General features: G+C 36.5%; 1 protein-coding gene across 2 annotated transcripts in view; it reads left to right on the top strand.

Annotated features, from left to right (window-relative positions):
• The window catches only part of Stk3 (serine/threonine kinase 3), a 350,209-nt gene that overhangs the window by 61,423 nt on the left and 270,484 nt on the right, over nucleotides 1-18,302 (top strand). For both annotated transcript variants that reach the window (XM_045144344.1, XM_045144343.1), the window contains one exon: nucleotides 3,286-3,400. In XM_045144344.1, the coding sequence (XP_045000279.1) occupies nucleotides 3,286-3,400 (115 nt within the window). The remainder of the gene's footprint in view (nucleotides 1-3,285; nucleotides 3,401-18,302) is intronic.

Here is an 18,302-nt window from a genome sequence, read left to right as displayed (position 1 = left end):
TCAGAGAGTTTATTTTGAGCCAAAGATGAGTTATCATGGCCTAGGAATGCATATAAGTTCCTATGTAATTTTAAGTAGAGGAATGCCTATGGAAGTTGTTACATGAATATTTTATATTAATTACAGAGCAGAAGGCAATCATAATTCAGTGTAGTGGGGTGTGGTGGTGCACTTTTTGGGAGACTGAAGTAGAGGCTCATTGTTGAGTTCAAGCCAAGCCTGTGCTACTGAGTGAGTTCTAGGTCATTCTGGGCTGAGACCCTGCTTCAAAGAATAGAAGAACTACATAAAGCAAATCAAAAGTCAGTGCAAATATGTTGGTAGGAACATCAGTTGAGCATGTTATATGGCAAAGCAATGGAAAAATTCTGATGAAGGTTTTAGATGTTCTTTGACATCTCTAGCCTTTGGGGTGGTAGAAGCAAGTGGTCTGCAAAGATTCCAAAGATTTTATCTGATAGTCAAAAGGAATGTTAGGTCAGATACAGAAGCATATGATAAGTGGCTGTTAAGGGTACTGAAGATAGACTAAGATAATCTTGGCTGTTGATCTGTAATATTCCAGCTTTCCATAATGAGGAAGTTCTAATCAGCCAATCTTTTTAATTCAGATATGGCCTTTTCATACTGTTAATTCATGGCCCTGGAGTCTAGCAGCTCTTGAATTTGTTCTCATTGCTATTTCTGCTTCACTAACTCTAACCCAATCTACCAACATCTCCCTGTTAAATGTATGTTTTAAGCAGAGTGTGGTGGCTCATTTTTGCAATCCTAGGGGGAAGCTGGGGCTGGAGGATTACTTTCAGTTCAAGGACAGCTTCTGCTACATAGCTAGTTCCAGGTCAGTCTGGACTACAGAGTAAGATTTTGTCTCAGCAAATAAATCCTTAAATAAAGCAATTTTTTTAAAAAAGGAAAAATGGGGGCTGGAGAGATGGCTTAGCGGTTAAGCGCTTGCCTGTGAAGCCTAAGGACCCTGGTTTGAGGCTCGGTTCCCAGGTCCCATGTTAGCCAGATGCACAAGGGGGCGCATGCGTCTGGAGTTCGTTTGCAGAGGCTGGAAGCCCTGGCGCGCCCATTCTCTCTCTCTCCCTCTATCTGTCTTTCTCTCTGTGTCTGTTGCTCTCAAATTAAAAAAAAAAAAAAAAAGGAAAAATGGAATCATGTATCTTAAAAAATTATTATCCAGTGATTATACACCAACAGACTGAGAAACTATTGTCATGGAAAAAAATTAAGAACATAATAAAAAATATGTATCATGCCTGTAGAACCCAAGAGAAGGACACAGGCATGTCACGGGGGTGCTCAAGGCTCAATCAGGAGGCAGAACAAGCAAAGGGAGAGCACTTGAATGAGCCTGTATTGTGGTTTCTGTGGAAGGAGGAGGCAGGACAGAGTACAACAGTGCTCACAAGACATAGGCTAGCTGAAGTAGTTTCAGTGAGCTCTGGAGCCCTAGCTGCTATGTATAGATTCCTGGCACTGTTCCTGGGTGGTTAGGGCAGGGGATTTGGAACTGAAGTATAACCATAGAACTTGGGTGTGTAGGCTTCAGAATTGCTTTTCACAGAAAAGGCATGCTCACAAGCTAGTTCTTTTGCTATTTCTAAAAAGTAGCTAACTCAAGGAGGGCTAGTCCCTGTAGTTTTAGTAAGGACCTAGATGTCACAGTATGACAAATAAAGAACAATAATCCCCAAACAGAAACAAAACACAAAAATAGAAAATAAAAATATGTGACTAATACAACCTTCTACATGCAAAGAGGTAAATAACTATTTATTTGAGAGAGAGAGGCAGGTAGAGAGGGGGGAGGGAGGGAGGGAAAAAGAGAGGGAGGGAGGGAGGGAATGAACTCACTAGAACCTCTAGCCATTGCAAATGAACTCCAGATACATGCATGCACTTCCTTGTGCGTTTGTCATATGTGTGTCCTGGGTAATCAAACCTGGGTCCTTAGGCTTTGCAGGCAGATGCCTTAACCACTGGTACATCTCTCCAGCCCTAACTTTTTTTTTTTTTTGTTTTTTTGAGGTAGGGCCTCACTTCAGCTCAGGCTGACCTGGAATTCACTATGTAGTTTCAGGGTGGCCTCAAACTCATGGTGATCCTCCTACCTCTACCCCCTGAGTGCTGGGATTAAAGGCGTGCACCACCACACTTGGCTCACAGCCCTAACTTTTTTTAACTGTTATCTCTATGTCACATGTGAGTTCCTACAATCCAGCTTACAACCAAGAACCTTAAAAGTTTAACTGTGTAACTTAGATCATCTTCTTCCTCTGGTTAACATTTTTATGATTTTCTCTTGGATATCAGAATCTCAGTTACCTTACCTTGGTTTTGAGGCCTTTGATGATCAAGCATCTGCTTACATCTATAACACCATTTTGTCTGCTTTATTGTTTACTCACTGTAGTGCTAGGCACAATGATCTTTCAGTTTTTTGAACATGCTCTTCTTGGCTACAGAGCATTTTCTGTGCTAACCTGGGCTACATGATACCCCGTCTCAAAACAGAAATACTTTAAATTGTTAATATTATTATTTACTTGAATTTATGGTATTTGTGTATGTACATGCATAAATTAGTTTTATTCAGAGTTTTCAAAGGCCAAAGTGAAAGAAAATCTTTAAAAAATATTTTTTGGGGTCTATGGAGATGGTTCATTGATTAAAGGCACTTTCTTCCAGGGGTTGCTAGCTCTGGTTCAACTCCTTAGTACCCATGTAAAGTGAAATAAATGCACAAAGTGGTGCATGCATCTAGAGTTCAGAGGCAAGAGGCTCTGTTGCACACATTTTTTCTCTCTCTCTCTTTTGTCTGCTTACAAATCAATAAAAATATTTAAAAATCACTTTTTGACTTCATTGATATATGTAGGTATTGAAATTGAGTATCAATATTTGATTGATTGCAAAACCCTTTAGACACTTAAATGTTTTAGTTGAAGATATTTTTATTTGTTCTTTATAATGAGTAGTAACTCCTTTGTCAGAATGAAGCATTGTTATTATTATTATTACTATTATTATTTGTGTTTTTGAGAATCACTCAAAACATTTGAGCCTCCTCTGGTTTGTAATCCTGTTAAATTTTATCCATGAAATAAAACATAATTACACGCAGTTGGTGATAGGTATAGGCAATTCAGTGTTCAATAGAAATTTTCTTAATAGATTTACTTATTTAAACATTATGAAATGTTCATACTTTTTGTTGGGATTAAGAAAAATATTCTTTGGTTATTAGCCAATTTAACTGTCTTTATTTTTCTTTAGCCCATATGTTGTGAAGTATTATGGCAGTTACTTTAAGAACACAGACCTCTGGATTGTTATGGAGTACTGTGGAGCTGGCTCTGTCTCAGATATAATTAGATTACGAAACAAGACAGTAAGTATTTTAAAATTGTTTTGCTAATCTCATTTCTAAAGATTCCCATTTTAGAATCTGATTAGGCAATATGTAGTTACAAAGAAAATATTAGTGTGAAAAAAGCAAAGCTTTTTAAGCAGTGTAGAGGGAACTTTGAGAAATAGCCACTTATCTTTTCATGGCAGATTTAAGAATGGCACAATTTGTTTATTAGAGTAACTTTTAGAAGTCACTGAGAAATTGTCATAGTATGCTGGTTCTTCTCTTAGAATTAGTATGTGTGTATGACTGGAAATTTTTTTGACCTTGAGACATTTTGTTACTTTAATCAACATATTTTAAATAACTAATTTACTTAAGTCTTATGAATTAAAAGGATTTTTGATTAAGCTTACATGCACACTCAGAAAAATTTGAATCAAACTCTTTTGGCGAACATTATCATGTGAGGATAACCACACTATATATATAATGGTACTATACATAAATATATATTTATTGATAAACCAAGGTGATTTGACCTTCATATTAAAATTTAGTTGTAAATCAAAGTAATATAATAAGTTCATATGGCTGGAATTTTAAAATTCTTAACATTTGATATATGTCTTCATCTTAATTATTCTGTATTATTTATGGTTGGCAAATAGTTGAAGGAGTTATATATTCCTACATTATTGAAACTTTTTTGTATTTTCTCCACTATTGTTGTAAAAGTAATAATCTCAGTTAAACATGCTTACACGTGTACACACTCTTTTTCATAAAAATAGTTTAGTGACATACTGCTTAATAAGAGCTTTTATGGTTATGCTTCAACCCTAAAGTAGAAGAGCTGTTTACAAAATTGTTTACTTTTGTCTAGGAGAACATCTAGTTTATTTGGACAATTTCTAAGGAACAAAGTGTAGAAATGGGGGTCCTCTCTCCCCTTGGTGTTGAACAAGGTCACTTAAGAGAGCATTTTGTCCTTGACATGGTAAATTACTTTAAAAAAATTTTAATTAAATTTTTTTTTATGAGAGAGATAATTGGCACCCTAGGGCCTCCAGCCACCGCAGTTGAACTCCAGACACATTTGCTATCTAGTGGGCATGTTTAACTTTGCACACTTGTATCGCCTTGTGTATCTGGCTTAAGTGGTATCTGGAGAGTTGAACTTGGGTCCTTAGGCTTTGCAGGCAAGTGCCTGAACTGCTAAGCCATCTCTCCAGCCCAAATTCTTCACTTTTGCAAAGGGTGTCATGTATTTGTAAATTGAGGTAACAAGCACAAGTCCCTCAGGTCTAATATTTCTAACGCAGAAAGCCAGGTGGCTCTTGCCTCATTGGCCAAAGCTTACAATCTAGGTTGTGATTGGCTGAGGGTGATGTGAAGACAGAGCAAAGGAAGGCTGGCATAGGTGGTTTGGAATGCAGAAGTTTCTTCTGCTAACCTGAGTCTTTTTGGAACTTTGTTACCATGGAGGTTGGTCTTGGGACCTACAATGGAGTCATTCGAATTTGATAGAAGAAAAAAAAAAAACAAAACATTTTTCTCTCACTGTGAATGGCTAAGAGTAATAATCAGTGAAATAATTTGTAGTTCTGTAGAGCAGTAATTCCGTTGTTACATGACTTTATTATATGCTGTCAGACATGTCCCAGTAAAATGCATTTAGAAAAAATACTTGAGTCAATTTGTGGTTCACCAGAATTATTTTAAAGTTTGGGGAAATACGCTGTAAGTTTATCCCACTCTTTTTTTTTTTTCCTGCTAGAGAAAATAAAGTAAATAGGATTTCTTTAGAAGGAAGGGAAACTGAAGTTAAAATAATTTCTGTTTTGACAGAATGGATTAAGTCTTCTCTGACATTTTAATTAGGTATCTTGGAATTTCTGTTGTGTTTAACTAGCATTTATGTAAATCAGATGACTCTTAAGTGGCAGAACAATGCTTTAGTTGAAAATAATTATACTCCAATTAAATAAGTGTTTTAAAATAACTTTAGGGCTTAACTCCTTGCACTTGCTATTTCAAATTATCTAGTAGGAATATGAAGTAAAGGCATGTGAAATGGAAAATTTTAGACATTTCTATTTTCATGATTTAAAAGTGTTAATGCTACCATTTAGAGTACAGAGAAGGTAGTTGATCCAAGAAGTTCATTTCTTGTTATTAATAATTACAACTGTGATGGCATACTAAATAGTCTTTAAACTAAATATGCATGTATCATTGCCCTGAGGAATTGGTATCACCATTTACTAAGGAAATTTTTTTTGTCATGATCACACTGTCACACTGTCAGAAACAGTAATGTGCTTGTACAATGTCAGAATTTATTTATTTTTATTTTTTAGCATAAGCAGCAGGTTTCTTACTTAGCAGTGAATATGTTTGTCTTTTTTTTTTTTATTGATGGCTTCCATTACAATAAACCATGATAATTCCCTCCCCTCCCCCACTTTCCCCTTCACACTCTGTCACATCCCCTCCCTGTCTCCACTAGTCTCTCTTTTATTTTGATGTCATCCTCTTTCCCTCCTGTAATAAGGGTCTTGTGAAGATAGTGCTAGGTAGGCACTGTGAGGCCATGGATATCAAGGCCAATTTCTGTCTGGTTGATTTCAGAATTTAGTGGATAACAATAAATTCATAAGGTAGTTGGTTTCAATGGCAACAGCAATTTGACAAATACTGCTGCTTTTCTTGATAGCCCTAGAAAGGCAAACACAGACCCCTTTATTACAATCTTAATTACTAGTATTAACTCCCAATCACTGTAAATATATCTATATGTATATATGTAAGTCACAGAGTAACTATAAAGGATTAGAGAGGCAAAGAGGTTCCAAGGGTTTTGGGAGGTCAGAGCTGGAAAACTGATAAAAATGCAAATCTCTATTGATAAGATTACTAACTGGTAATTAGCTGCTGCATCTGCTGGCTGCTGGCTATAGGCCTTAGAGTCAGGATACAGGGTCAGAGCTGAACTGCAGGAGTGATGCTAAGTGAAGGGCAGAGCCAGCATAGATGGCTGAATGGCTGGTCTAGAAATGTGAGCAGATGAACAGACAGACAGCAGTTGGGCACGCAGTATCACTAGTGGTTACCAAACAGTGCTGAAGCCCTTAGAGCAGCTGGGACTTGATGCACACACAGGGAGGTCAAATGATAGCTTGGTAGGGTATCACTATTGCAGTACTAAGTGACCACTTCCATGGGTTCAGGTGAGCAAGTTGCACCTTCTCTTAGTCTGGGGTGTCTGATAAGTTCTTCGGCCACTTTTTCCTGTTAGGGATTTTAATGCACCGATGTGTCCTTATAGTTCCAGTGTATCCTGATAAAGGGTGGGGCCCTTTCTACTCCCAGGAATAAATAATTTATCAGCCTGTCTCCCATGTGTGGTGCTGGACAGATGAAACCATTCATGTATCTACCCCGGTGCAGCGTCTCTTCCATCTTCAAAATGGAGTCCAAAGCTGCTTGTAGATTGGTGTCTGTCTGAGCAAGGCAGTCTGAAGAACAGCTTCAAGAAACTCAGAGCAGGGCTCAGCCTGATCTCAGCACCTTCATGTTCTTTGTTAGAAGACAAAGTACAGGCTAGGGAAATGGCTCAGCAGTTGAAGTCAGAAGGCATTGAGCATGTTGGGGAGTCATACGTTTGGAACAGTCTACTTGTTCTCGCAGAGCACTCATTCTTCCTTCTCAGGGAGCATGGGAACAATCTAACTGCCATATATGAAGAAGGTGTGGAATTGCATAAGAGATTGATCAGGAGCTGTGGGGTATTGTCCTTGTGCGTTACCTAACTGATAGCTCCTATAAAATCTCCAGAATATCCATGTCTTTCTTTTCTAGAACAAGGTCATTTCCCTCATTTATTTGCTCTCTGAAACAATACTATTACTTGCCTATGTATGTGTTCTGGTGTGAATACATATTCATATATATGTGGGTGCCTATGTGTGTGTGGAGGCCAGAGCACAATGCAGAATGCCTTCTTCTTTTGCTCTCTACCTTATTTTTTGAGATAGGATCTCTTCTTTAACCTGGTGTTCACTAATAAGTTGAACTAGCTAGCTAGTTTTCCCTGGGGATCCATCTACTTCTAAGCACTGAGATTATAGGCATGCTCCACCATACCTAGCATTTATATGGGTTTTGGGTATCTCCCATGCTTGAGTGGCATCTTGCTAGCCCCAGAATAGAATCATTTCTAAAGTTAGCAGTATAAGGATATGCATCATCTTTTGTAAAACATGTTCCTACACTATAAACCTTTGATTATTTTATGGAAATGTTTTCTGCATTGACTGAATTTCAGAGGCTTGGCTATTATCAATTGGCTACTTTTCAAAAATATACCCAGTGAAGCCATTTATTAAATAGCTTATTAAACAAGTATAAAACTACCTGCAGTAGGTTTTCTTTGTCATAATGGTGAAGAAATGCTTTCCTAGGAATAAGGCCTAGGGCATCTGTACTTTTTGAAAGCATTTTGTTACTTGCTTTGTTGTACTGTAAATTTTTGTATGCATAACTAAATGAATAAATATGAATAAATCTGTAAGGCACACAAACTTTATTTGTGTTGTCAATGTTTATAATTTCCCATGGTTTTGCATTTTTTTCCTCTCTGCATTTTTCCAGTTGCCAAAAGAACCTCCTTTCATTTTTTCTTATGTGTGAGTAGATGGTGATAAGGTTCAGTTTCTTTTTATATGCAAATATTAAACTTCCTTTTCTTTTAAATTCTTTTTATTTTTTCAAATATAGGGCCTCGTGCATGTTAGGCAAACTCATTACCATTGAACTATACCCAAAGCCCTTCATTTTATTTTTGAAAAATTCTAAGTTGGCAGTTTATTTTAGTATTAGAAGTCATAATTTTGTAATCATCTTACTCATTCAGAATTTAGTTGTTGCTTCTTTTTTTTTTTTTTGAGGGTCTCACTCTAGCCCAGGCTGACCTGGAATTCACTATGGAGTCTCAGGGTGGCCTCAAACTCACAGCAATCCTCCTACCTCTGCCTCCTGAGTGCTGGGATTAAAGGCGTGCGCCACCACGCACGGCTAGTTATTGCTTCTTTAAAGGTAATCTTTCATTTTTCTTTTTTTCATTTTTTTTTAAAGATTTTACCTCCTTGTTTCAGACACTTTATCAGTATAGTTTTCTTGAAGTTTATCCATTGTAATATTCTTGTTACATTTTGTTTCTATTTTTGGTAGTTCTATGCATGGAACCCATGGCTTCATGCATGCTAAGCAGGTATGCTGTACACACTGGCTATAAGCCCATCCCATTTTATTTCTGAACTTGACATTTGTAGTTATTGTTTGTTGTGGTTTGAATGTAAAATGCCCCCATAGGCTTAATGTACTTAAACTGTTGGTTTTCAGTTGGTGATGCTGTTTGGGAAGGTTGTAGAACCTTTAGGTCGTGGAACCTTGCTAAGAGGGTGGGTCACTAGGGACAGGCCTTGAGGTTTTATTGCCTGTCCCAACTTGCTTTTTGCTCTTTGCTTCCTGACTGTGGATACAGTGTAAACCTTTGCTTCCTGACTGTGGATACAGTGTAACCAGCCAGCCTTGGGCTCCTGCCTTTCTTTCTGTGGTGGTGTGTATCCATCCCCTCACACTGTAAGCTGAAATATACCTTTTCCTTCTTTATGTTGCTGATTGTCAGGTTTTGGTCACAGCAATAAGAAAGTAACACAGTACTGGAAGACTCAGCTTTTATCACTTAAAGCTCATTCTTCTGGGGTTGTTTGTTTTCTCTTTTAAAAAATATTTTAATTAATTAATTTAAAAATAGATAGATAGATACATAGATATCTTCTAGGATTCTCAGAGTATATATTTTTTAGTTTGCCCCTCATCTTTTCTTTATTTACTTCTGTATTTTCTACATTTTTTTTGGTCCATGCACCAGTCTGTATATTTTCTTCTGATACGTCTTTCTCTTTTTGCCTCTGTTCAATCTGCTTTTATTTTTTAAAATCTGTTTTTTTTTTATTATTTTTATTTCAGAGAGAGAAGAGAGAAGAGAGAGAGAGAGAGAATGCAAACATAGACACCAGAGCCTCTTGCAGTTGCAAACAAACTTCAGATGTATACACTATGCTGTGCTTCTGGCTTTATGTGGACATGGGTACTTGGGAATTGAACCTAGGTTGACAGGTTTTGCAAACAAGTGCCTGTAAACTACTGAGCAATCTCTCCAGACCCCAATATGCTTTGAAATCATCAAGTACATTTTAAATTTTAGTTATTGAAATTGAAAATTTTAAAATTTCTATTTGATTCTCTCCTCTTCCCTCTCTGCCTCTCCTCCTTTCCCTTCTTTTAATTTAATTTAATTTAATTTATTTATTTGCAAGCAGAGAGAGGGGAAAAAGAGAGAGGGAGAAAGAGAAAGTAAGAAAGAAAGAGAATGGATGTGCTAGGACCTCCAGCTGTTGCAGATGAACTCCAGATGCATACACCACTTTGTGCATCTGGCTTTATATAAGTACTAGGGAATTGAACCCGGGTTATTAGGCTTTGCAGGCAAGTGTCCCAACCACTGAGCAATCTCTTCAGCCTTCTTCCCTCCTTTCCTTTCTTGCAATGGATTGAACACAAAATAATGGGCATTCTAGAAGGCTACCTCACCATTTGGTTTTTTAAAAAAACTTTTTATTGACAGCTTCCATAAGTATGGACAATAATAATCTCCTCCCTCCACTCCCATTTCCTTCTTCTCAAATACACCCTTCCTCAAATCCCCTCTCTCTTTCAATTCGTCTCCTTTTTATTTTGATGTCATCATCTTTTCCTCCTATTTATGAGGGTCTAGGTAGTTTCAGGTACTGCAAGACCATGAATATCAAGGCCATTTTGTGTCTGGAAGATTACATTGTAAGCAGCTCTACCCTTCAGTTGGCCACTACATTCTTTCTACCACCTCTTCCACAATGGATCCCGAGCCTTGGAGGGTATAATGGAGATGTCTCAGTGCTGAACACTCCACTGTCACTTCTCAGCATCATGGTGACTTTTGAGTCACCTCAGTGAACACCACCATCTGAAAAGAGCAGTTTCTCTAACCAAAAGTGAGAGTAGCATTAATATATACCATCTGATTGTTTTTTTTTAGTCCTTAACTCCCTGCATGAATGTAAACTCTTGTCCTCTATTTTATAGGACCTGTTAATTTTTAAAAATTTTTTTTTACTTTATTTGAGAGAAAGAGGCAGATAGGTGATAAGATGGATGGATAGACAGATAGATAGATAGGTAGGTAGACAGAAAGACAGACAGACAGACAGACAGACAGACAGACAGACAGACAGACAGATAGAGAGAGAGAGAATGGCACACCAGGACCTCAGCTGCTGTGAATAAACTCCACATGCACCTTATGCATCTGGTTTACGTGGGTCCTGAGGAATCAAACTTGGCTTCTTTGGTTTTTCAGTAAAGTGCCTTAACAGTGAAGCCATCTCTCTGGCCCCTGGTTTTCCCTTAGAAAAGTTTGTGTCAACTGGGCATGGTGGAAAATGTCTTTGCTTGCTTCTATTTATGGCTAGAACTAGCTGTGCTGGGTCACCTTAATTCTATCTTGGTTAGAGATAATTTCAATCTGGGCTTTGGCATCTGTCCCAATATGTCTAGGCTATAGGGCTTTCCAACTTCAGTTTTAATTTTTCATTATTGCTTTTACCTTATAAGTCATTAAAAAACTTGCTCTCCTTAGCCACTTAGACTTTATCCTATAAGTTAGAGGAATCTCTTGAGAAAAGCAGCCTTCACAGCTAGGCTTAGCTAGAGTTTTCTTCTTTTCTCTTATCTTGACTTCAGACTAAAGATTTTTTAAAAATTTTTTTATCTTCAGAGTTTTTTCCAGACATTTTAGTTCTTTTTATAGGAGTGTAGTCTGAATTATCTAGTACATTGTTACCAAAAGTGAAAGTCTTTTCTAATAGTTTCAGCAGTAGGGTGTACAGTCTCCAGTATATGTGCTGGGAGTGCGTACATCTGCTTATTTTGTGTGACATTGACAAATGGTGTCATTTACTAAGTTCAAACTCAAGAATCATGCAATCTAGAAATGGATGAATTTTAAATTTTTCCTTGTGTGAAAATATATTTGTAATAGCAGAAGTATATATATCAATTCATAAACCTACTCTGTTATGTTTTAAAATGTCTATGGCTCTTACCTGGCCTCTTTATTCTAGCTATTCTGTAGATTTCTCTGTTTCTGCAATAGAAAAGCTTTTAATTCTATTACATAGTTGATATATATATAGGACACAATTTTTCTTAATTTTTTTCTTTTTCTTGATATGTTTTCTTAGTTGAAATGGCATTTAACATATCAATTTGGGTTGTTTTGCCACTAAAATGAATTCATGTATGTCTATGAATTAAAACAGCTTGCATCATTATTGAATTTCTTAAAATTGTGAGGAAAGGTACTAAAATGTATGTTGAGAATAAAGTCACAATGGTGCTTATACTCAAAGGTAAGTGTTCTTACCCAACATAGATATATTGCAGACCTGTGACCTCAAAGTTAAGTTTACTTATATATAGTGTACATTATAGCCTCTTTAATAAACTTTCTCAGAGAAACAAATAGGGTCAGATTGCTTTATTAGAAACTTCCTCATCATGACAAACTTTAAAAAATGATAGACTTTATATATACATAGAAAAGAAACAAAAATAATTAGGTGGCAGCTTATTCAGTTGATAGTTTATCCTATATTTAAAAAAATTTGTTTTGCTAGCAGTGATTTTTAGAGTAATTTCTAAGCAGTGGCTTTTTGTGGTATGCTTGTCTTTGAAAGAAATCTCACTAGAGAAAAATTATTTGTTCACATGTGTGTGTAAGGGCATGCCAGGGTTTTTTGCCACTGAAACAAATGCCCATCTGGGTTTATGAGGGTGGCTGTGGAATTGAACTTAGACAGCAAGCTTTGTAAGCATGTACCTTTTAACTGTTGAGCCATCTCCCAGTTCTTTATTTTTATTTTTTGAGGGTCTCACATTATCTCAGGCTGAACTGGAACTTGTTCTTATAGTCCAGGCTAGCTTCAAATTCAATGTGATCCTCCTACCCCAGCCTTTCAACAGTGCTGAATTAAAGACATATGCTACCATACCTGGCTAAACTCTAGATTTTAAAGTGTCGATTACTGTCTATTTCTGTTATTTCTTTGAAAATTTAAAGTTAAAAGCAAAGAAAAAACCCTATTTGATTGAGTCATATGCCTTCTAATAAACATTTAATTTCACTTCTTTTAAAATGTGTGTGTAGTATGTGTGGTGGTCATGTGTGAATGATGGTATGGTGTGTATATGGTGTATATACATGGGAATACAGATGAAGAATACAGATGAAGTTCATAAACTTTTGGTATTGTTCCTCTTGGTCATTCTCATGTTTTCTTCTTTTAAAAAACTTTTAAATATTTATTTGGAGAGAGAGAGAGAGAGGGAGGGAGGGAGGGAGAGAGGGAGGGAGGGAGAGAGGGAGAGAATGGCTATGCCAGGGCCCCCAGCTACTGCAAACGAACTCCAGATGCATGTATCACCTAGTGCATCTGGCTTACGTGGGTCCTGGGGAATCGAACCTAGGTCCTTTGGCTTTGCAAGCAAGCACCTTAACTGCTAAGCCATTCCCTCAGCCCCTCATGTTTTCTTGAGATAAGGCTCTCACTTAATCTAGTGCTGCCATTTTCATGGTTAGACTAGTTGACCAGCCAATTACAGTTATTCTCAGTTCTCCATTTCCTACAGACCTGGGGTTACACCCAGCTCTTTATGTTGGTGATAGGGAATTGCACTTGGCGAATCAGTCGCTCTCAGGCCCATTGCTTAGCAAGCAAGCACTCATACCCATTGAGCTATCTCCTCTGCTTCAAGTCCCCCCCCCCTTTTTGGCCTAAAGTATAAGCACCTTCTGTCTTTCCTCCATTCTACCTGTATAATTTTTATAACTTGTCATTGTTTTATCATGCACTGTAGACTTGTTTCACAATATAGTTGTCTCCTAAGATAAAAATGGACTCATGTTTTGGTGATTTGATGCCCAACTTTTGAATATTCTCTCATTAGTGTCTATGTGAAATTATGAAATTAGTATCCATGACTACCTGGTTATAAATGTCATCTCTTGCTAGGCATGCTGGCCATGCCTGTAATCACAACATACAGGAAGCTAAGGCACAAGGATCCTGAATTAAAGGCCAGTCTGGGCTACATAGCAAAACCCTCTCAAAAAAAAAAAAAACCAAAAAACAAAAAAAGCAAACAAACAAACAAAAAAACCAGCCAGACAAATAGCAACCAAAATAACTCATTTGAAAATTTCTTTCCCCCCCCCTTAGGTGTCTGTTGTCTGTATGGAATGTCTGTCTGTCTGCCTGTCTGTCTGTCTGTCTGTATGTGTATAAATGTATTAATTGGTTAAATCTTCATTCTATAATTGTTCTTAAGCAAAAGAAAAACACAACAAATGGTAACTACTATTAATAGTTTTTACTTTATCTTGACTTTTAGGCAGACTTAATCATCTATATATATGTGTATAGACTATTACTTTGTTTTCTAGTCTAACCTTTGCCTTTTGTTGTTCTTCTTGGCCTTTTAACTTTTAATAAGAGAGAAAGAAAAAGAGAGAGAATTGGTATGTTAGGGCCTTCTAACTAGAATTTGGATGAAAGTGAAACTCCTGTATTCCTGTGGATGATAAAAATTTGTCCAACTCTTCTGATTATATTACTAAAAATCACTAACTTGTATCATCAAATCCTTTTGGTTTTTAAGTATTTTGTGGGGGATGTATAAGCTAGTACATATTACTTAATATCCAGATTTTTGAGGTTGGACTCACAAGCACAGTTCAAGTTTTAGTATCATGGAAATTTAGTAATAGATGTTTGTTTACCTTGGTATTTTTATACTATCTTTTAAGTTTGGTGAACCCTCTTTGTAGATAAGTTGTCTGATTCTTAGAAATCACATTTAACCACTTTTTAGTGTTTTGGCAATAAGTTGTCATTGTCTTCCCCAGAAGTTTGAAGACATTCTTCTATAAAATACTCTTAAGTTTCTAGAATACTAACACTTAGTAAGCCTCTAATAAATGCTTGTTGAACAGGATCAGTTCCTTGGCTGCTGATTCTGTGAAATACCCTACCCATCTGTTTAGTGCTGTCAGGATAAATTGTAATTTGCATTTCAAGGAGCTCCAAAAGGACATGTGCAAGTTAGCATTAATAATGTGAATTATTAAATGGATATGACTATTTAAGAAAAGCCAAAAATACATTTACTGGTAGTCTTGGTATGTGTGAAATATATTGTACTAGTTTTCTGACTTTTTCAAAACTTACATAACATTTTTTGTGTTCTATTTAGTCCTTTTTAAAAAATGTATGCATTGATAACTTTGACCATAGGCATCCTTGGGCTTATGCAAAACAGAGCTATATTTTGTTTAGAGTGATAACTTATATTAATTATGTATTTTTTTCTTGAGCAGTAGGGTGTTTTCATTTTAAAGGAATAAGAAGTTCAGTGTGTTTATGAGATTCATATTTGAAATTTTCTTCTGAAGGAATCAAAATATATTAAATACCATTTAACATCTCTAAACATTGATATTTCTCATACATCATATACTGAAAAACAGAAATGTGCAGCTCTGTCAAATTGAAGCTTTTTAAAGATAAATTATAATTTTGATTAGAGGCATTCAAAAATGATTTTTTTATAATTATAAAGATATGCTTTTGCATATGGAAGAAATAGAGTCTGTGTCTTAGATGTTTATTTAATACTTGGAAACATCCTAAAAAATTGCCTAAGGTTATTCTCTTCTATTTAGGCTCATTTTTTGATTTGGCCACTTGTTTTAATTCACCTTGAATAGCAGAACAAGCATGAACCCAGACTTTCAGACTTTTTAGGGTTTGCAAATTTTTAGTTATAATTCTTGTACTAAGTATTATTTATGGTCTGGGGAAAATAATTTAACCAAAAAGGGCTTCAGTTTCTTCATGTGTTACATAAGAAATAACATTTGTATATTGCTTTACATTTTACCACAACTTAATTTACATGCCAACTAAATGGAAAGGTTTAAAACACATTTATTGGCCTAGGCTCAGTGCTCCTCACCGAAGGTATGAGTAACACTAACAATTATTGTTGTTTTTTTGTATTGTTTACACCCTAGATGTGCTAATAACTGCAAAAAGCTAAAGGCAATTCTGTAAAGAATTAGAGTTTTTTTGGGAACATCAAAGGAGATGCATTTAGCTGAACATAATTTCAAGAAAGAATTGCTTAAGCATGTTATTACAAGACTACAAATCACAGAGTAGAAGCTCTAAAAGGGTTGCTTTTCTGGCTTAGTTTGTTTACTGTTTTACCTCTAACCTTTGGACAGTGTTCTGCACATGGGATTCTCAGGAAATACTTGTTGAATGAATGAAGGAATCACATATGAGAGGGCAGTGGAAATCTCAAGAGCAAACAAGGGTATGCTACAGTTATCTTTCCTTTTCTAAAAGCTCACCATCCCACCCCTAGCCCACCCAGCATTGGGTGTAGATGAAGTTACTTTTCTGTTACTGAATCAGTCACTAAAAGTCATGGTCATATTTTAGGTTGATGAATCTGTGTTAGGATCATGTTCTTGTTATCTATTATTTTTGGTGTTCTTTTTCTCTGGAGTATGTCCTGCTTGTCTTTTTCATGTTGACAGCACTAGCATGTGACATCTTTATGGTGCTGCTAATGACTTCGTTTCCTACTCATTTTATCTATTTCTTGAAATGTTTGTGATACTTTCTTGAGAAGTCATTCTTTGGAGCTTCTTGAGTTTTTGTTCTAATGTAGACTCATTGCTTTTTAGGTCTGCTGTACAGCTGCATCCTTGGGATTCCTTTTCACTGGATTCCTTGGTTAGTGCCACCATTTTCTTATGTATTTCCTGTTTCCTTGGTTTTCACCTTGGTTTTTTATTCTAACTAAACTATCTTGTTTATGATACAAGAACCAAGAGGTCATCTGTTTGAGTGTTTGCATATCTGAAGATTTCTTTAGCTAGCTTTTATATTTGGTGGATAGTTAGTTAGCTTTTGAGAATTTTAAGTTTTAAGCCAAAACTAATTGTCTTCTAAAGCCACAAGATTTTCTTCCATTATCTTCCTGTCTCGTGTTGATAATATGTTATTGATAATGAGTCAAGGTCTTACTCATTCGTGGGTCTTAGACTTTTCTTATTATGTTCATGTTTCTGATGTTTCATAAGGATATGCCTAGGTATGAGTCTCTTTTATTAGTTGTGCCCAGAATATTGTCTTTCCTTTTGATATAATCTCTTGTCTTTGTTCAGCTTTGGAAAAAATTTCTTTAATATTTTTCCTTTGTTGTTTTCATTGGATGGTGTGTATGTATAGATGAGTATGTATAATTCAACTGCTGTATAAATATGTATATATACATATATATGTATATGTGTGTGTGTATATATAATTGCTATACTCTTTATATTGTCTCTTTTTCCTTTATTGGAGGAAAGTGGTGGAGATGGATTATTCTCCTTTATTTTCTGATTCTTCTAATTGAAGTTCTGTTTTTTGAGGGTGTTTTATATATGTGTGTGCGTGTGCAGTAGATGCATGGGGAAACTAGAGAAAGATCTTGGGTTTTCTCCACTGTCACTCTTCTACCTTATTTTCTTGAGATAGTGTCTCTCACGAAACCTGGAGCTCCCTGTTTTTATTTTCCCCTTTGGGTTAGATTAGCTGTCCAAGGAGCCCCAAAGATACTCCTGTGTCCACCACCCTTAGTGCTGGGGTCCCAGTCATGTGTGGCTATGCCCGTTTTATTTTTTTTCCATGTGGGTATTTGAACTCAGATCCTCATGCTTGTGCAGTAAGTACTCTTATCTGCTGAGTCATATCTCCAGCCCCTCTGATTGAGTTTTGTATTTCAGCAGTTTTATATTTTATTTCATGATATTTTTTCCTTGTCTATTGATGGTTCCTTTTCCATAGCATGATGTTGATACATGGAAATAGCTTATAATCTTTTTGGCGTTATTTTGTGTTTCCTGATTATTTCTGCTGCTTCTGAGGATATTGTTTCACTTGTTTACTTTGTTCTGGTCTTGCGTTTGGGATAGGAAGGTTGGACTGTTAGGACAGTGTTTTTTGACTGACAAGCTTTAATGTGAGGGTGAATGGGTTTGAGAGCAGCACCCCACAAACTCTTATTTGTTCAGTTTCTGTGGAGATAGTCTCCTGTTTGTTTTGGTTTGTTCTATTCTAGAGATTCATGCCACTATACATGTTTTTTCTTGGGGGTGGGGGTTGAGGTAGAGTCTCGCCCACACTGACGTGAAATTCACTATGTAGTCTTAGGGTGGCCTCAAACTCACAGCAATCCTCCTATGTCTGCTTCCCGAGTACTGGGATTAAAGGTGTATGCCACTATGCCCAGCTGTGCCAGTGTGTATATAATCTGCGTGCGTTTGGGAGTACGTGCAGACTGTCAATGCTTTCATTTTCTTTTTTTCCACCTTCATGGAAAAGTTGGCTAACTTTCCATCCATTTTCTTGCTCATCCCCTCTCATTCATTGGATCTTTTGTTCCAGATCATTTCTTTGCTTTGCTTGCTCCTGACAGACCCTCCCTTTCTTTTTTGCCCCTTTTTCTTTTCTCTTTAAAAATTCTTTTAAGCTCAGTTTGATGGCATTTTAGAGGAGAGAGAAACAACTAAATGAATAAGTTCAGGTTATTAAAAGATTTTTTTTTGTTTATTTTTATTTGAAAGTGACAGTGAGAGAAAGAGGGAGAGAGAGAGAGAGAGAGAGAGAGAGAGAGAGAGAGAGAGAGAGAGAGAGAGAGAGAGAGAGAGAGGGAGGCAGAC

The sequence above is a fragment of the Jaculus jaculus genome, chromosome 2, assembly GCF_020740685.1.
Source record: "Jaculus jaculus isolate mJacJac1 chromosome 2, mJacJac1.mat.Y.cur, whole genome shotgun sequence".
In the NCBI taxonomy this organism is placed as follows: Eukaryota; Metazoa; Chordata; class Mammalia; order Rodentia; family Dipodidae; genus Jaculus; species Jaculus jaculus.
This window is presented reverse-complemented; position numbering and strand designations above follow the sequence as displayed.